The sequence below is a fragment of the Triturus cristatus genome, chromosome 8 (genome assembly GCF_964204655.1).
Source record: "Triturus cristatus chromosome 8, aTriCri1.1, whole genome shotgun sequence".
Classification (NCBI taxonomy): domain Eukaryota; kingdom Metazoa; phylum Chordata; class Amphibia; order Caudata; family Salamandridae; genus Triturus; species Triturus cristatus.
In genome coordinates, this window is record NC_140591.1 from 1554051601 (window position 1) to 1554070163 (window position 18563).

The 18563-nt window shown below is 45.0% G+C and overlaps 1 protein-coding gene and 1 non-coding gene across 7 annotated transcripts in view; one reads left to right on the forward strand and one right to left on the reverse strand.

The window, feature by feature from the left end:
* Positions 1-18563, forward strand: part of STIM1 (stromal interaction molecule 1) — a 458800-nt gene that overhangs the window by 352218 nt on the left and 88019 nt on the right. For all 6 annotated transcript variants that reach the window (XM_085623469.1, XM_085623472.1, XM_085623467.1 and 3 more), the window contains one exon: positions 18357-18534. In XM_085623469.1, coding sequence (XP_085479595.1) covers positions 18357-18534 — 178 coding nt within the window. The remainder of the gene's footprint in view (positions 1-18356; positions 18535-18563) is intronic.
* Positions 13009-13093, reverse strand: LOC146806133 (small nucleolar RNA SNORD71). The gene has a single exon (XR_014968122.1). It is a non-coding gene; the product is annotated as a small nucleolar RNA SNORD71 (small nucleolar RNA).

The window sequence follows — 18563 nt, forward strand, 5'->3', positions numbered from 1 at the left end:
CGCAAACAATGAGTTCATTTGGGTACCAGCGAGTTCTACTTCCCCCTCCCCCCCCCTAAAAGGTGCGAAACTCTCCAAGCACTTTCACCAGTGGCGCAACATTACCTCAGACAAGTGGGTCCTAGATCTCGTATCCCATGGCCACACCTTGGAGTTTACCCAGATACCACCCAATACACCCCCCCCCCCCCCAGGAGATTGCACCCCCCTCGTCTGCATCTTCTCAGAAAAGAAGTGAAGATCATGCTTCAAAAGGAGGAAAGGTTTCTACTCCCGTTTTTTCCTTATTCGCAAGATATTAGGAAAGTGGAGACCTATCCTAGACCGGAGAAAGTTAAACAAATTCTTGAAGTCTCAAACATGCAGGATGGTCACTCTAACAGACATCTTGCGCCGCCCCAACAGTGGCAACTTCATGACTTCTTTAGACCTCGAAGATGCGTATTTCCGTATCCCTATTCACCCAAAACAAAGGCGGTTTCTCAGGTTCACAGTGGCTGGTACCCACTACCAATTCCGGGTCCTTCCCTTTGGCCTTAAATCGTCTCCACGAACTTTCACAAAATTGATGCCGCCAGTAGCAGCTGCATTAAGGGACAGTGGTCATCAGGTATTCCCATACCTCGACGATTGGCTTCTGAAAGCGCCATCAGTCCGTCTAGTGGAAGCCGCAACGACAGATTGCATTTCTCTGTTCCAGCGATTAGGCCTATCATTAAACTATCAAAAATCCTCTCTCATTCCAAGCCAGAGATTGTTTTTTCTGGGAGCAATTCTGGACACAATTCAGAACAAGGCCTTCCTTTCTCAGGAAAGACAGCAACGATTACAGACGCTAGCACTAAAACTGTCTAGAAAAAAGTGCGTTTCTGTAAGGGTGTTCAAGTCTCTTCTGGGAATGCTTTCATCGGCAATAGATCTGGTGCCAATGACTCTGCTACATATGAGACCTCTTCAGGAGGAATTGCAATGCCAGTGGATACAGACCAAAGGCTCGTTCGATGACGTGGTAGATATCACTCCAAGAATGAAGCAATCTTTCCTTTGGTGGGCTCAGCACACAAATCTATCCAAGGGTTTCTTTTCTCCCAGTGCTTCCGGACTATGTTTTTACAACAGACGCTTCCATGGAGGGTTGGGGAGGACACTTGCAGGAACTTCAAGTTCAAGGAAAGTGGTCCTCCGCTCAACTCGAAATGCATATAAACAGATTGGAGTTGAAGGCAATATATCTTTCACTCCAAGCTTTCCTCCCACAAATTCAGGGGTCCTCGGTTCTAGTTCGCAAGGACAATACCACGAGCATGTTCTATGTCAACAGGCAGGGAGGAACCAAGTCCCTTTTCCTGTCTCAGGATGCCCAACAACTTTGGGATTGGTTAACGTTCCACAAGATTTCCTTAACAGCGGAACATGTTCCGTGTTTAAAAAACACCCTAGCGGATGCCCTGAGCAGAGTAAACGACGGCTGTCACGAGTGGGAGCTGGAACAATTGCAACTGGACAGGAATTTTGCGATATGGGGAAAGCCAGAGCTGGATCTCTTTGCAACCCAGGCCAATTCCAAATGCCGATTCTACACAAGCAGATTCCCTCTCCCGGGGTCTCGGGGAATGCGCTTTCGATGCTCTGGTCAGGGATCTATGCGTACGCTTTTCCCCCCATAACCCTGATTACCAAAGTCCTCACGAAGATCAAGTGGGATGGCTGTCGCATTCTGCTCATAGCCCCCAGGTGGCCCAGGCAGCATTGGTATTCAGAACTTCTCCTGTTGTCAGAAGAGATGCCCATTCGCCTCCTCCCGACGCCAACTCTATTGACCAAGAGCAGGGGTCAAGTGTGTCATCCGGAACCAGCTTCACTGCAGTTACATGCTTGGCTCCTGAATTCTTTGAATTTAAAGACCTGAACATTGCACAAGATTGTAAAGAAGTCATAGCTAGGTCAAGGGCTGACAGCACCATCAGGACATACAAACTCAAGTGGAAGCGTTTCTGTATTTGGTGCAGACGCAAGGGCCTAGATCCTTTTGACTCTGCCGCTGAGGAAATACTACCCTATTAACTCTTCTTGGCAAAATCTGGTCTCACACTCTTCAGTTAGGGTTCACCTGGCTGCCATTTCGAGATACAGGCGAGTTCCTAACTGTCCATCGTTATGGTCTTCAAGATTGGTGAAAGAATTCATGAAAGGCCTGTTTCGAACTTTTCCACCAGTCAAGGCTCCACCTCCTGAGTGGCAGCTGAATGTAGTACTGTCTCAATTGATGAGGAGACCATTTGAACCTATTCACAAGGCGGAATTAAAATTCTTAACCTGGAAAGTCGCGCTTCTCGTGGCTCTCACCTCTGCAAGAAGGGTTAGTGAAATACAAGCGTTCACTATATCTCACCCTTCCTGTGTTTTACCAATGATGCAGTAATGTTAAGAACAAACCCTAAGTTCATCCCGAAAGTGCCTTCTCAGTTCCATTTGAATAAACCAGTGGTCCTCAGGACTTTTTTCCCTCACCCTGTCACTCCGGCTAAAAAAACTTTACACACTCTAGACCTGAAAAGATGTCTCAAGTTCTACTTACAACGGACAAAAGAAACACGCAGATCAAATCAGTTGTACGGACAAAATTGCCAAGGAACTGCAGTCACCAGAGCTACCATAGCTAGATGGGTAGCAAATGCGATACAATTTTGCCATGACAAAGCTGGCAAGCCTTTATCACGAACTGTATGAGCGCATTCCACTAGAGCAGTCTCCGCCTCGGCTGCTCTTTGCAGGAGTGCCGCTGGAGAAGATCTGTAGAGCGGCAACGTGGAAGACAACACACACATTCTCACAGCATTACTGCCTGGAATCTTTGCACAGAGCGGACGCAGCTGTTGGACAGGCAGTACTACGAACCCTGTTTCACTAAGGTAGAGACCACTTTTATTTTACTATGTACTGGTGAAAGTTATTTGCACTAATATGTCCATGTCTAGATCCACTATGGTATATGTAGCATCTTTGAATGTTTTTATCTTGGTAATGGAATATGTTTGCTTTGCACTCTATCTTCTTTCATGTTTAGAAGGTTACTAAGCAATATTTTGGCGCTACCCATATATATATATATATATATATATATATATATTTTCTTCAAAAGCCCTTGCGCTCGGAGAGTGCACTCGATGCAGTTCCGCCCATCAGGGATTGTGTAGCCTCGCTGCAGCTCACCCCTCCGTCATTCAAAATTGATTCATGCTCGACGCGTTTCGAGGCCACCCGCCTCTTAATCATGAGCAAGTATACAGAAGCATTCGGATGATTCATCACCAGTGTTCTTTTATTAATTAGTTTAAGTTGGACCGCCTTTAGTGGGCGTGACTATCGTCGATGCCAGATGGCATGATGGACATCGTAGTCCCACCGGTGAGTACAGTGAAATACCTTAGTAGGCTCCATGCTGCTGTACAGTCTTTAAAGCTTGAATTAAAACCTTTTGTAGGAAAGAATATTCAGATGAGGCGGGCTTTGTTTAGCAGAAGGAACGGCATGCTTCTAGGAGTAGAACATTGTCCTCCACGGCCTTCCTGGCACCCAGGAATGGTGCACATCTCCTTCTCGCGGCTCGGGCAGCCGCGTATTTCCATTTTCTTCAAAAGCCCTTGCGCTCGGAGAGTGCACTCGATGCAGTTCCGCCCATCAGGGATTGTGTAGCCTCGCTGCAGCTCACCCCTCCGTCATTCAAAATTGATTCATGCTCGACGCGTTTCGAGGCCACCCGCCTCTTAATCATGAGCAAGTATACAGAAGCATTCGGATGATTCATCACCAGTGTTCTTTTATTAATTAGTTTAAGTTGGACCGCCTTTAGTGGGCGTGACTATCGTCGATGCCAGATGGCATGATGGACATCGTAGTCCCACCGGTGAGTACAGTGAAATACCTTAGTAGGCTCCATGCTGCTGTACAGTCTTTAAAGCTTGAATTAAAACCTTTTGTAGGAAAGAATATTCAGATGAGGCGGGCTTTGTTTAGCAGAAGGAACGGCATGCTTCTAGGAGTAGAACATTGTCCTCCACGGCCTTCCTGGCACCCAGGAATGGTGCACATCTCCTTCTCGCGGCTCGGGCAGCCGCGTATTTCCATTTTCTTCAAAAGCCCTTGCGCTCGGAGAGTGCACTCGATGCAGTTCCGCCCATCAGGGATTGTGTAGCCTCGCTGCAGCTCACCCCTCCGTCATTCAAAATTGATTCATGCTCGACGCGTTTCGAGGCCACCCGCCTCTTAATCATGAGCAAGTATACAGAAGCATTCGGATGATTCATCACCAGTGTTCTTTTATTAATTAGTTTAAGTTGGACCGCCTTTAGTGGGCGTGACTATCGTCGATGCCAGATGGCATGATGGACATCGTAGTCCCACCGGTGAGTACAGTGAAATACCTTAGTAGGCTCCATGCTGCTGTACAGTCTTTAAAGCTTGAATTAAAACCTTTTGTAGGAAAGAATATTCAGATGAGGCGGGCTTTGTTTAGCAGAAGGAACGGCATGCTTCTAGGAGTAGAACATTGTCCTCCACGGCCTTCCTGGCACCCAGGAATGGTGCACATCTCCTTCTCGCGGCTCGGGCAGCCGCGTATTTCCATTTTCTTCAAAAGCCCTTGCGCTCGGAGAGTGCACTCGATGCAGTTCCGCCCATCAGGGATTGTGTAGCCTCGCTGCAGCTCACCCCTCCGTCATTCAAAATTGATTCATGCTCGACGCGTTTCGAGGCCACCCGCCTCTTAATCATGAGCAAGTATACAGAAGCATTCGGATGATTCATCACCAGTGTTCTTTTATTAATTAGTTTAAGTTGGACCGCCTTTAGTGGGCGTGACTATCGTCGATGCCAGATGGCATGATGGACATCGTAGTCCCACCGGTGAGTACAGTGAAATACCTTAGTAGGCTCCATGCTGCTGTACAGTCTTTAAAGCTTGAATTAAAACCTTTTGTAGGAAAGAATATTCAGATGAGGCGGGCTTTGTTTAGCAGAAGGAACGGCATGCTTCTAGGAGTAGAACATTGTCCTCCACGGCCTTCCTGGCACCCAGGAATGGTGCACATCTCCTTCTCGCGGCTCGGGCAGCCGCGTATTTCCATTTTCTTCAAAAGCCCTTGCGCTCGGAGAGTGCACTCGATGCAGTTCCGCCCATCAGGGATTGTGTAGCCTCGCTGCAGCTCACCCCTCCGTCATTCAAAATTGATTCATGCTCGACGCGTTTCGAGGCCACCCGCCTCTTAATCATGAGCAAGTATACAGAAGCATTCGGATGATTCATCACCAGTGTTCTTTTATTAATTAGTTTAAGTTGGACCGCCTTTAGTGGGCGTGACTATCGTCGATGCCAGATGGCATGATGGACATCGTAGTCCCACCGGTGAGTACAGTGAAATACCTTAGTAGGCTCCATGCTGCTGTACAGTCTTTAAAGCTTGAATTAAAACCTTTTGTAGGAAAGAATATTCAGATGAGGCGGGCTTTGTTTAGCAGAAGGAACGGCATGCTTCTAGGAGTAGAACATTGTCCTCCACGGCCTTCCTGGCACCCAGGAATGGTGCACATCTCCTTCTCGCGGCTCGGGCAGCCGCGTATTTCCATTTTCTTCAAAAGCCCTTGCGCTCGGAGAGTGCACTCGATGCAGTTCCGCCCATCAGGGATTGTGTAGCCTCGCTGCAGCTCACCCCTCCGTCATTCAAAATTGATTCATGCTCGACGCGTTTCGAGGCCACCCGCCTCTTAATCATGAGCAAGTATACAGAAGCATTCGGATGATTCATCACCAGTGTTCTTTTATTAATTAGTTTAAGTTGGACCGCCTTTAGTGGGCGTGACTATCGTCGATGCCAGATGGCATGATGGACATCGTAGTCCCACCGGTGAGTACAGTGAAATACCTTAGTAGGCTCCATGCTGCTGTACAGTCTTTAAAGCTTGAATTAAAACCTTTTGTAGGAAAGAATATTCAGATGAGGCGGGCTTTGTTTAGCAGAAGGAACGGCATGCTTCTAGGAGTAGAACATTGTCCTCCACGGCCTTCCTGGCACCCAGGAATGGTGCACATCTCCTTCTCGCGGCTCGGGCAGCCGCGTATTTCCATTTTCTTCAAAAGCCCTTGCGCTCGGAGAGTGCACTCGATGCAGTTCCGCCCATCAGGGATTGTGTAGCCTCGCTGCAGCTCACCCCTCCGTCATTCAAAATTGATTCATGCTCGACGCGTTTCGAGGCCACCCGCCTCTTAATCATGAGCAAGTATACAGAAGCATTCGGATGATTCATCACCAGTGTTCTTTTATTAATTAGTTTAAGTTGGACCGCCTTTAGTGGGCGTGACTATCGTCGATGCCAGATGGCATGATGGACATCGTAGTCCCACCGGTGAGTACAGTGAAATACCTTAGTAGGCTCCATGCTGCTGTACAGTCTTTAAAGCTTGAATTAAAACCTTTTGTAGGAAAGAATATTCAGATGAGGCGGGCTTTGTTTAGCAGAAGGAACGGCATGCTTCTAGGAGTAGAACATTGTCCTCCACGGCCTTCCTGGCACCCAGGAATGGTGCACATCTCCTTCTCGCGGCTCGGGCAGCCGCGTATTTCCATTTTCTTCAAAAGCCCTTGCGCTCGGAGAGTGCACTCGATGCAGTTCCGCCCATCAGGGATTGTGTAGCCTCGCTGCAGCTCACCCCTCCGTCATTCAAAATTGATTCATGCTCGACGCGTTTCGAGGCCACCCGCCTCTTAATCATGAGCAAGTATACAGAAGCATTCGGATGATTCATCACCAGTGTTCTTTTATTAATTAGTTTAAGTTGGACCGCCTTTAGTGGGCGTGACTATCGTCGATGCCAGATGGCATGATGGACATCGTAGTCCCACCGGTGAGTACAGTGAAATACCTTAGTAGGCTCCATGCTGCTGTACAGTCTTTAAAGCTTGAATTAAAACCTTTTGTAGGAAAGAAGATGTGCACCATTCCTGGGTGCCAGGAAGGCCGTGGAGGACAATGTTCTACTCCTAGAAGCATGCCGTTCCTTCTGCTAAACAAAGCCCGCCTCATCTGAATATTCTTTCCTACAAAAGGTTTTAATTCAAGCTTTAAAGACTGTACAGCAGCATGGAGCCTACTAAGGTATTTCACTGTACTCACCGGTGGGACTACGATGTCCATCATGCCATCTGGCATCGACGATAGTCATGCCCACTAAAGGCGGTCCAACTTAAACTAATTAATAAAAGAACACTGGTGATGAATCATCTGAATGCTTCTGTATACTTGCTCATGATTAAGAGGCGGGTGGCCTCGAAACGCGTCGAGCATGAATCAATTTTGAATGACGGAGGGGTGAGCTGCAGCGAGGCTACACAATCCCTGATGGGCGGAACTGCATCGAGTGCACTCTCCGAGCGCAAGGGCTTTTGAAGAAAATATATATATATATATATATATATTCACTGAAAAAACCATAGGTTTCACACATGTTATAGTTAGCGGAAATTTTACTGATAAAAAACCAATGAAATTCCCCCGTTATAGTTAGTGCAGGCAACTATAACTCACGCGACCGCAATCCTCTGCTGATGCTAATACTGTATTGCCCTTGCACTTATTTGCCCATGTCTTCTTCCATACATTTTTAGCTATACATATATTACAATTTTTTTTTCTTCATAAAGACACATATGTCATCAGCAGAAGATTGCGGTCGTGTGAGTTATAGTTGCCTGCACTAACTATAACGGGGGAATTTCATTGGTTTTTTATCAGTAAAATTTCCGCTAACTATAACATGTGTGAAACCTATGGTTTTTTCAGTGAATTTGCAAGGTTTTTTAAATGCTAATTCCTAACTATAACGTGTGTGAAACCTATGGTTTTTTCAGTGAATTTGTACGGTTTTTTAAATGCTAAGTTACTTTACGCCATTCGTGGCGTGCGCGCCCACTTAACGCAGTTCGTTCCGTGCGCGCACGGTGCGCTTCGCGCACCGTGCGCGCACAGTAAGCACGCGGTGCGCTTCGCGCACCGCGCGCCCACTTTACGCAGTTAGTGCCGTGCATGCACGGTGGGCACGCGGTGCGCTACGCGCACCGCGTGCCCACGTTACGCTAGATGGGCCATGTACGCACGATGCGCTTCGCGCACCGTGCGCACATGGAGGACATATGATGCACTTCGTTTTGAAAGGTAATATTTTAATTTTTCGTAATTTTTATAAGCCATGCACAAATGGTGCCCTTCGGGCACCATTTGCACACGGGGTGGACAGAGTGTGGATAATTTTTTTTGTTATTTTTTTTTTTTTTAAATATTATAGTTTTTCGCTTGTCTTATTAGCCATGCACAATTGGTGGCCTTCGGCCACCAATTTTACACGGGGTGGGGAGAGTGTGGATAATTTTTTTTTTTATATAATTTTTTACTGTACGCGTACGGTAAGCGTAATCGGCGAAATTAGCGAAAAAAAAAAATTTCCGTTTTTGGCCTTGGGGGATCTTTGGGGACCCCCCCACCTTGGCTATGTGTGTGGGAGCTGTCTAAACAGCCCCTTTACATGTTTTTGTGCTTTGTATTTTCATCATCACTCTCAGTGCGAGAGAGAAAATGGCGGCCGCCGCTTCCTGGTTTCGGCCGATTCGAATGTTTACTAAGATCTAAGAGCCAATCAGAATCGCGCACGCCACCGTACGCGTACGGTAAGCGTACCGTAAGCGCACCGTAAGCTGGCTCAGATATATATTGATTTAAAGGCTATTTTCTCAGAATCTACTGAACAGATTTACACCAAACCTACAAAAGGCACTTCCTTGACCTGAGGACTACCTCTCTGCCAAATTTCAAGTAATTCTGTTCAGCCGTTCGGGCTGTAGCCCTGTCTAAAGGTCCTATGGAAAAATGCATGGGAAAAACGCGTTTTGGGACCCCCCTTTTATCTCAGCCCCCGCTTGACGAATCCCCCCGAGACTTTCAGGGTAGGAGCGGAGCGTAGCGCCCCACCTATTTTGAAAAATTCGCGAGGATTCGTCGACCGGCGCCAAAGATATTCCAAATAGAATGTTGCGGATTTCCTATGGAAACAGGGTCCTAACTATAACTACCTACTGGCGACCGCCAGTAGGTAATATATATATATATATATATATATATATATATATATATATATATATATTTAATAGCAAAGGAACCTCGATTCGAAGAGGCACTCCGAGTCAGACCAGTAAGGCAAGGCGGCTTCACTTGTGTACAAGAGTTATTTCTTTATTTAGCCTTACGCGTTTCGGAGCATGGACGCTCCTTGGTCACAGGCAATATCAAATGCAGGCACAGGCAGAACGGAAAGGCGCTGCTTCCAGCACGTACTTATTACGTCCCTCATTAGTATCAGGTGCGTTCCACTTGTGTGGCATGCTGGGAATTGCAGTTCAGTGAATACCTTTAGTGGGTGCAATTCCCAGCATGCCACACAAGTGGAACGCACCTGATACTAATGAGGGACGTAATAAGTACGTGCTGGAACCAGCGCCTTTCCGTTCTGCCTGTGCCTGCATTTGATATTGCCTGTGACCAAGGAGCGTCCATGCTCCGAAACGCGTAAGGCTAAATAAAGAAATAACTCTTGTACACAAGTGAAGCCGCCTTGCCTTGCCTTACTGGTCTGACTCAGAGTGCCTCTTCGAATCGAGGTTCCTTTGCTATTAAATAAATAATGCGGCAGTTCCGGCCGTGAAGAGGCACCACCCTCGGTGTGTGAGGGGCCACGGAGACATTAGAACTGTGTCAAGTCTCCGCTTGGGGAATCAGACGGCGCATCAATGGGCAGATCTTGTAATTCAGAGACCCACTGGAGGGTGAAGAAAAAATTTCGTTAATAACGTGCAAGCTATGGGACCAACTATTGGAAAGACTTTCGGAAGGCATAATACACCCACTAAAGGTATTCACTGAACTGCAATTCCCAGCATGCCACACAAGTGGAACGCACCTGATACTAATGAGGGACGTAATAAGTACGTGCTGGAAGCAGCGCCTTTCCGTTCTGCCTGTGCCTGCATTTGATATTGCCTGTGACCAAGGAGCGTCCATGCTCCGAAACGCGCAAGGCTAAATAAAGAAATAACTCTTGTACACCAGTGAAGCCGCCTTGCCTTACTGGTCTGACTCGGAGTGCCTCTTCGAATCGAGGTTCCTTTGCTATTAAATATATATATATATATATATATATATATATATATATATATATATATATATATATATATATTAGATGGGCCATATATATATATATTATATGGATAAGTGGTTATTATCCATATACACACTGCTTGCAATTCTGATTCAGGCATGTGAATCTATGAAAGATACCCCAATACTGGATAAGAAACAAGTTACTTACCTGTAACTGCAGTTATCCAGTATTGGTGTCTTTCATTGATTCACATGCACCCACCCTCCTCCCCGTAGAGGCTGTTTCTAGATATGCTACTTACATCACTTGTGCTGGAAAATCTGAGGGACTCATCCTCTCTTGGGAAGGTTCTACAGGGTGCTGGTAGCTGATTGGTTGTGTTTTTTAGTTTGGTCTCTTTTGCAAAAGGAGACTAATAGGCTATGCAATGCATGCTTGCATTCATTAGTCCTATGGTTTTTTACTGTTTACTGCTATGTGTATGTTATTTGTACCGCGGGACTCCCACTGCGACGACTGGGAATGATTCAGGCATGTGAATCTATGAAAGATACCAATACTGGATAACTGCAGTTACAGGTAAGTAACTTAATTCTTACTCCTCCGAGGATCATATATGGCCAGTAAGAGGCAGAATACATTCTGTCTACCTGGCAGGGTTGGTATTATCTCGGGCCAGTGGATCCTGCAGGTTGTAAGATGCCCTTGCTACTTGGACCTCCTGTTACTCCTATTTTTGCCATCCGGTTCAGTCTTTAATGACCGCAGTGGTGCTAGAGAGAGTCCTCGAGGAAGAGAGAGACAAGTGGTGCTACTTCTGTTAATTCTTACTGCCTAAGATAGATAGCAAGCTCTGGCTGATTGTGGACCTTCAGTTCCTAAGCACCTCCTTTCAGAAGGACTACTGCAGGATGCTAGTCTTGGCTGAGGTCCTTCCCACCCTACACCCTGGGGATTGGATGGTCTTCTTAGACTTCCATAGTTTGTGTATGATTACACATTTTGTCACTGCTGAGACGCACACCGTCTGTAGGTACAGTTTTGGAATTAATCCAAAAGGTGAGGAGTCTGCAGTTGGAGGTATCCATCAGAAGTTAATTATCTACAGTAAGGTTACTAGTGGATGTTACATCTAGGAGTAGATTCCTCTCTGCCCTCTTCTCCCTGTTCTGCTAAGCGGACTTGTAGAGTACAATAAGGTTCAGTGGAAGATTCTGTCACTATTCTCAGTCTGTCACTTACTCTGCATGTCTAAGGGCGTTGAATTTATTGTAAACTGATGTCAGCATGCAGAAGTGGGACCAAAGTAAATATGTACTTGCCAAAGTGATTCACTGCTTCAGAAGTCTAGTTGACCCGTAAAAAAAAAATTCCACTTTTCCAGTTTATTGCCATATATTGAGATGAAACATTACGCCAGTGTTCTCATTAAATCAGGGCTACAGGGCTTGTTATAAGGTCAAGGTTTGGATTCGAGCAAGGTTGTGCTTATACACTTTTCCGATTATACCAGTGCTCTGTTTATCTCAAATCTCTGAATATTCACCAGCTCTCCATATGCTGATGCTCTGTTTGTGAATGGGCTCTGTTTAGGCTAGCATTCTGATCAAGCGAGGGCGTTGAACATGTCAGCCCTTCTATTATACTGGAAATTTGTTGAGGACGAATCATTGCTCTTTGTCTTACTTGTTTTATGAGGAGGCGTCTTGTGAATTACTGTGGCAAATTTATTTATAATCATTCACTCTTTCATAAGATCTTCCTGTATGTAAAACCCTGTTTCACTTGCGGCCCACAGCCTGGGTTGCCCATTGAGAATCAAAGGGATAAGCCCCAGTCTGGCACTCAGCACTTGCAAGCAAGACTTACAGTTCTCTGTCTCTTAGAGTGCTCAATCTAACAGTAAAGACTTTGTCAATGCACAGCCATATATACCATTCTGAACACCGTATACACGTTTTTAGTGCATGAATCTCTTCTTGTCGTTCTTTTCTGCCCCTCTTCCAACTTGTTCTTATATTTGTTTTCTTTGCCACTTATCGATTTCATATACCCTACATGCTGAATAAATGTATGGGGTTTCTTTCACCCTGTGCCAAGACCTCATCAGCCTGTTCAGGCCGGGAGTTATCACACCATCTCCTCTTTAGGTCTTCCAATTGCCCCAACATGTATGGATCTTCTCCCTTCTGGTGCTAGGCTGTGAGAGTGAGTCTAGAGACCAGTGCCAGAGACTTGACCCTGGTATCAGAGCTGATAAGACCTCTCTTTGTCCAGCCCAAGTCAAAGACAGTGACATTGTCACCTGGTTACTCTCAAAGTCTGAAGCTGCCAGAAACTTTCAAAGCTCCCTCCTCTCAGGAATAGGTGATGGATCCATGTCTCACTGGCATAAGACACTTTCACCTTTTGATTTCTGGGGGGGGAGGGGATACCATCAACTTTGTGTTTATTTTTTGTTTACTTGGTACACCAAGTTTGCCAGGATTGCCAGTTATCTTGGCTACACAAGCATTAGTGAACGCTTTTGAAAGTGACGAGGAGCAGTTTTAAGACAGGGTTGGTTTTTTCCTCTGCCTGTCAATTTTATTTTTGCCTCTGTTCTCATGAGCTCTCAGAAGTATTGAAAGCAGCCTTTGAAATGCTTGTGTCTTGGATGAAAGCCAATCCTCTTTGTACTTGCTCTTGGATGCTGCTGTATTCTTCCAACAGCAATGTAGAATTTACATCCTGCGGCCACAGGGCCCTTATTCAGATGATGGAGGATAATGGGCTCATAGATGCTTGGACGCAGCTGAAACCACAGGAGGAGAGCAGCACATACTACTCGGCACGGCATAGAGCTGCAGCGCGGATAGATTACTTTTTGGTTTCATCTTCTCTCCTCCCCACTTGTACCATTAAGAAATTCCCTCAGGTTATTTCCGACCACAATCTCTTGGTCCTGGAGGTTCAATGTAATGCTTGGTGGGGGGGGTGTCAGCATGTAGCTGGACCTTGGATGTGCCCTGCTACAGGACCCAAACTATCTACAGCATATGAACAAATGGCTTAAGGAATTCCTAGAGACCAACAGGGGAAGTGCTGGTATGGGGTGCTCTCAAGGCTGGTATCAGGGGGGAAACCCTGTGCTATTCGTTGAACCGGAATAAAAAAGCAAATCAAGAGAACAATTTTAGACATAAAAGAACTGGTTAGGGCTATTGCTACTGACTCAAATACAGACAAGACCCTCCAGAAATTAGCGTTATCAAAGGCTTCAGCAGGTGAAATCATGGCAGCAAGAGCAGCGGGAATATTCTTGGCCTGGAGACAACCTAGCTATGCATTTAGTTTGCAAGTTGGGCATATGTTAGCTGTAAGGACTAGACAGAAAGCCACCGGAGGAGACATCTTAGAGATAAAAAATTCAGAGGGAGAGGTAGTCACAATACCTAGCGAAATACGTATGGGTTTTCAAAGTTATTATGAAAATGTATATAGGGGAAAATGCGCCCAGGGAACCCAAGAATGTAAGAGAATATTTAGCATCGCTCACTGCTGAGACATTCTCATTAGAAGACTCAAGGGCTTTTGAGGAGAGATTTTTAGACAAAGACATTCTGGGAGCCTTAAAGGAATTGCCATCCTGCAAGGCTGTAGGCCATGACCAAATCCTACTAGAATTTTATAAGGTTTTTTTCTCAACTTTTGGAGGTGATTTAAGTTTTGTAATGCGCCAGGCACAGAGAGGGGAAACACCTCTAGAGTCATGGCAGAAGCTAGTATGGTCATTTTTCTAAAGAAAGGAAAGCATCCTAACAAACCTGGTTCTTATAGACCTATTAGTCTAATGAACAGCGACGCAAAAATGTATTAAAAAATTCTAGCGTATCGTTTTAGCACCATGATTGTGAAGGTGATCTTGCGCCGTCAACACAGGTTTATCCCAGGCAGAGTCACGGCTGAACATATTCGCATAGTCTGTACTTTGTTCGATGGTACTTCTGTCACTCAAGATCCTATGGCGCTTATCCTGCTGGACGCAGAGAAAGCATTTGATAGGGTCTCATGGGGCTATCTTTGGGCTGTACTTGAGAACTCGGGGTAGGAAAGGGGTGTAGTAAAGCCATACAGACACTATATAGGAATCCTAAGATTCGACACCAGTTGATGGGAGGGGGGGGGGAAGCGACCCAATTGCTATCACGTATGGGACGAGGCAGGGGTGTCCATGTTCTCCCCTCCTATTTACTTTTCATATTGTCCCTTTGCTTAGGAAAATTGAGGCAAATAAGGGTATCCTCCCTATTCGACTAAACGGATTTGAAACTTAAGATTTTGGGATATGCAGATGACCTGGCAATAACTGCCGCAAATCCATCTGTGGCTTTAACAGAAATAGAGCATGAGGCGGAATGCTTTGGGGTGAACTGTGGCTATCAGCTTAACCGTGGAAAGACGCAAATTGTAGTTAATGACAGACTTTCGATCTCGGATCAAAGAGTGACTGAATACGCCACCTATCTTGGGGTTTTTATAACATCAGATCTAAGTAAAGTTGTCGAAAAGAACATTATCCCCGTAATTTAAAAATCCAAGAGAGACTTTGATAGGCTGAATGATTTGTATCTTTCGACTGTGGGACGATGCAACATCATTAAAATTATATTCCTTCCAAAATGTTTGCATCTAATCAAGACGATACCCCAGTAATTTGAAAATCATTGGTTTAAGGAAACGTAGAGGCTGATTAACAGATTTATTTGCACTCGAGGGAAGACAAGAAGGGCACTCAGATATATGTCCCTATCTAGGCAAAGAGGGGGCTGGGCGGTCCCTGATTTAAAAACCTATTACTGGCCTACGGTGATCCAACATATCCGAGGGTTATTGGGTGGAAAGGTCATTGACCAGTGGAGGAACGATGCTCCACGGGATGTATATGAATTACTCTTAGAAAGAGAAGCCCCTAACTGGCTGTTAAGATTCAGTGAAGCCAGTTATTATAAAAAAGTTAAATTCAAGACCCTTGGGGCAGCAGTAGCGGTCTGGACAGGTGTCAGGAAAAAGCTGGGGTTAGGAAGAATGAACTACCAGACGACTCTATTTGGGAATCCGTCCCTCCCCGAGCTCTTTCACAATGGAATTATGCGGCGTTGGGATGCTTTAGGGGTCAAGATGATGGGGGATCTCTTTGATACAGATGGTATAATCTCATTTGCGAAAGCCCAAACTCTATTTAAACTTGTTCGTAGGGTTTTTTTTTTAATTCCTCCAGATTCGGTCCTCCATCTTAAGGAGGAAGGGGGGGAGCGAGAGCTTTCTCTAGAGATCCAGTAATGAATGCGGTCCAAGACCCTGATGGGTTTACTATCGCCCAAATTTATGGAGAGCTGATACAACTACAGGGCGATGATTTAGAAAAGCACTCTGAGTAATGGCAGCGGAAGTTGAACATTGAAGGGGGTAAGTTTAATGCATCGCTTAAGCTTGGCTGCACTGTTTTAAGAGTAGTGAGCTTCCCAGCACAAGATTTAAAAACGTTTTTTTTTGCTTTATTACACCCCTGCTAAGATAGCTCAATGGGGTGGGACTGAGGGTATTCTTTGTCGCCGCTGCCAAAGTGACGAGGCAGATATAGTTCATATGCTTGCCTCTTGCCCTGCCTTGGAACCTCTCAAGAGAGCTATAGAGGATTTTATGGGGCAAACCCTTGAGGATCCAAATAAAACTGTCTGCCGAGCTGATGGTTTTAGGTGTGGCTAGAAACGGAGCGCTGGTAGCTCACCGGGAATTTGTATTTCTTGACATGTCGGTGGCTAGAATTTGTGTGTCTTCTGCATGGGTGGACCCTAACCCCCCACCCTCCCCCCACCCCACACACATTTCAACAATGGCTAACACGACACTTAGCTATGTCCAATTTTGAAAAGGGTCTGTATGAGAAGAAAGGGTGGAAGGCTAGGAAATTATGGAAACTTCTCTGGGCCCCTGTAATAGATTGGAAAATCAAAATGAGTGCACTCCAGATATAAGCCAGTGCTTTAAACATATTGGAGTAACCTTTTTTTTTTTCTTTTTTACAGCATTGGTATATTCTGTAACCTAGACATAATGGTACTGTATTGCGCATTTTTGTACGTTCTTAGGATCTGTTTTTTTTAATGGGTTTCTTTTTTCCCTTTCCTTGTTTAAGAATGTTTTATTATTTACGGATGTGTTTGTATTGATGTACTTAAACCGATGGTGGAATAAAAAAATAAATACAAGAATTAAAAACCTTTGAGTGGAACTACTGACCCATCTGATGAATTCAGCTCCGTAGAGTTGTCTCTTAGTTATGAGGGACATTTGTTGACGGCATCTTCTCATTGCTTCTTTTTTCTGTGTTGAATTTCTGAAAATTGGTCTTTTTGTGCTGTATGGGAACAGTCTTCCTAAACTAGGTCACACACTGGTCGGATTAAGTAATTGTGATAGTTAAAATGTTTCCGCTGACTTGAAGTTCACGTCAATGACTTAATTAGCAGCTGTAAATTATTAAGAGATCATGTTTGAGGAATCTTGAAAGCCCTCGTCCCAGTTTTGTAATTAGTTTTTAATTATGTAAGTTGTATTTGTACAGGTCATATGATTCCTCCTGAGCATATAAACCGTTTGCAAAGATGTTAACAGACCTGCTATTTCCCCATAGACGTAATAACTATTCACTCCGCCATGTTCACAGGGTAATTTTCCTAGCAGAAGAGGAAGCATACTGAGGCGTGAGCCTGGCTTCCCCAGGCCGCACCTGATGCCAAACTGCCTCGAGATGAACTGCCATTATGGCTTATGAAGCGGGTGTCCTAGATAACCCATTAGGGAAGCCTCTATACCATCTATTCAATCTTCAGAACTGGTAAATCAGGGCTACTTCTTATTCTGATCATTCTTAATATTCTATATTCCAAAATGTGAGCCAATTTTATAAGAAACAGTAAGGAGGCAATTTAACTCGGGTGCAACAGTGTGTACACAGTCCATGTGTTTTTAGCTCGGCATGATAAGTCTCGGCTCACTGTCACGCCTGATACGACAGCCTCACCGGAATTGAGTGCGACGATACTGTTCGACCTTACTGTTGCACCTGCGAGTTACATTTCCTCTTATTGATGATGTGAAGCTTCACTGCTTATGATGTCAACTGCTGTCTCAAATCATTTGGACTGAAGTCCTGTGGACACTGATCATATACAAAGATTTAGGTAGTTTATTGGCCCCGACGAAGCAACCAGAGAGTTGCGGAACATGTTTTGGCTTCCTCTCCGTTTCTTATACAATTGGCTCACATTTTTCTGAAAGTATATTAAGATTTATCAGAATATAAGTAGTCCTGCGTTGTTTTAAGAACTGTGAAGAAGATTAAATAGAAGATATCAGATTCATAAATATTACGCCACCTTCAGACCTCAAATACTGTATTTACACTGGTGCAAAGGTTATGAGGAAGACAATGCTGTGATCTGTAGGTTTTTAGATTTTGAAGGAGTTTCTCGTCTGTAAGAAACCAAGATATATTAGTATCCGGAAAGAGCGCTGTTTCACCTTTATGGCAAACATATAATATGTGGCAGCATTTTAAAAATATTTTTCTACTTTACTTCACCAGACCTTGTGCAATTTGTTAGAGAAAAGCAGTTCTTCAAAGTTAGTAACTACTGATTGCTTTTGTTCGACTTCAATCAAATACTTGCAAGCTTTTGCAATCAAAAGTCTGACCTTGGGTCACGAAAACTAGCAAATAAATAGTTTATTTCGCCGAAATAAGGTATCAATACATATTATCCACATTTAATTCCCCAGTACACTATAGCACAGATTATCTCACTCTAATTAAAATAGGTTTGTTGAATGAAACTATCAGTCTCACAATACGCATGACTTGCAGGATAGAATCTCAGTTTCGGCGCGTCTCCATTTCACTTGTGCATGGAGATATCATTTTAGAGGTCGCCTTTCCATTAAAGCTATAAGAGCATCAAGAGCCCTGAATGCTTGCCCACCCCATATGTGCTGAGTGACTTTGGAGCCCCGGCTCGTCAGGGTTACCCCGGCTCGTCAGGGTGACCCCTTTTGGGTTGTCCAATGACTCTAAGGTGATTTCCTTGGTTAATGATATTGTTTCTTTCAGGCTGCAGAAGGCCCAGGAGGAGCACCGCACCGTGGAAGTGGAGAAGGTGCACCTGGAGAAGAAGCTGCAGGACGAGATCAGCATGGCGAAGCAGGAGGCGCAGCGACTGCGAGAGCTACGTGAAGGGACTGAAAATGAGCTGAGTCGGCAGAAGTACGCGGAGCAAGAGCTGGACCAGGTAAAGCCATGAAAGTACACCGCGCTACC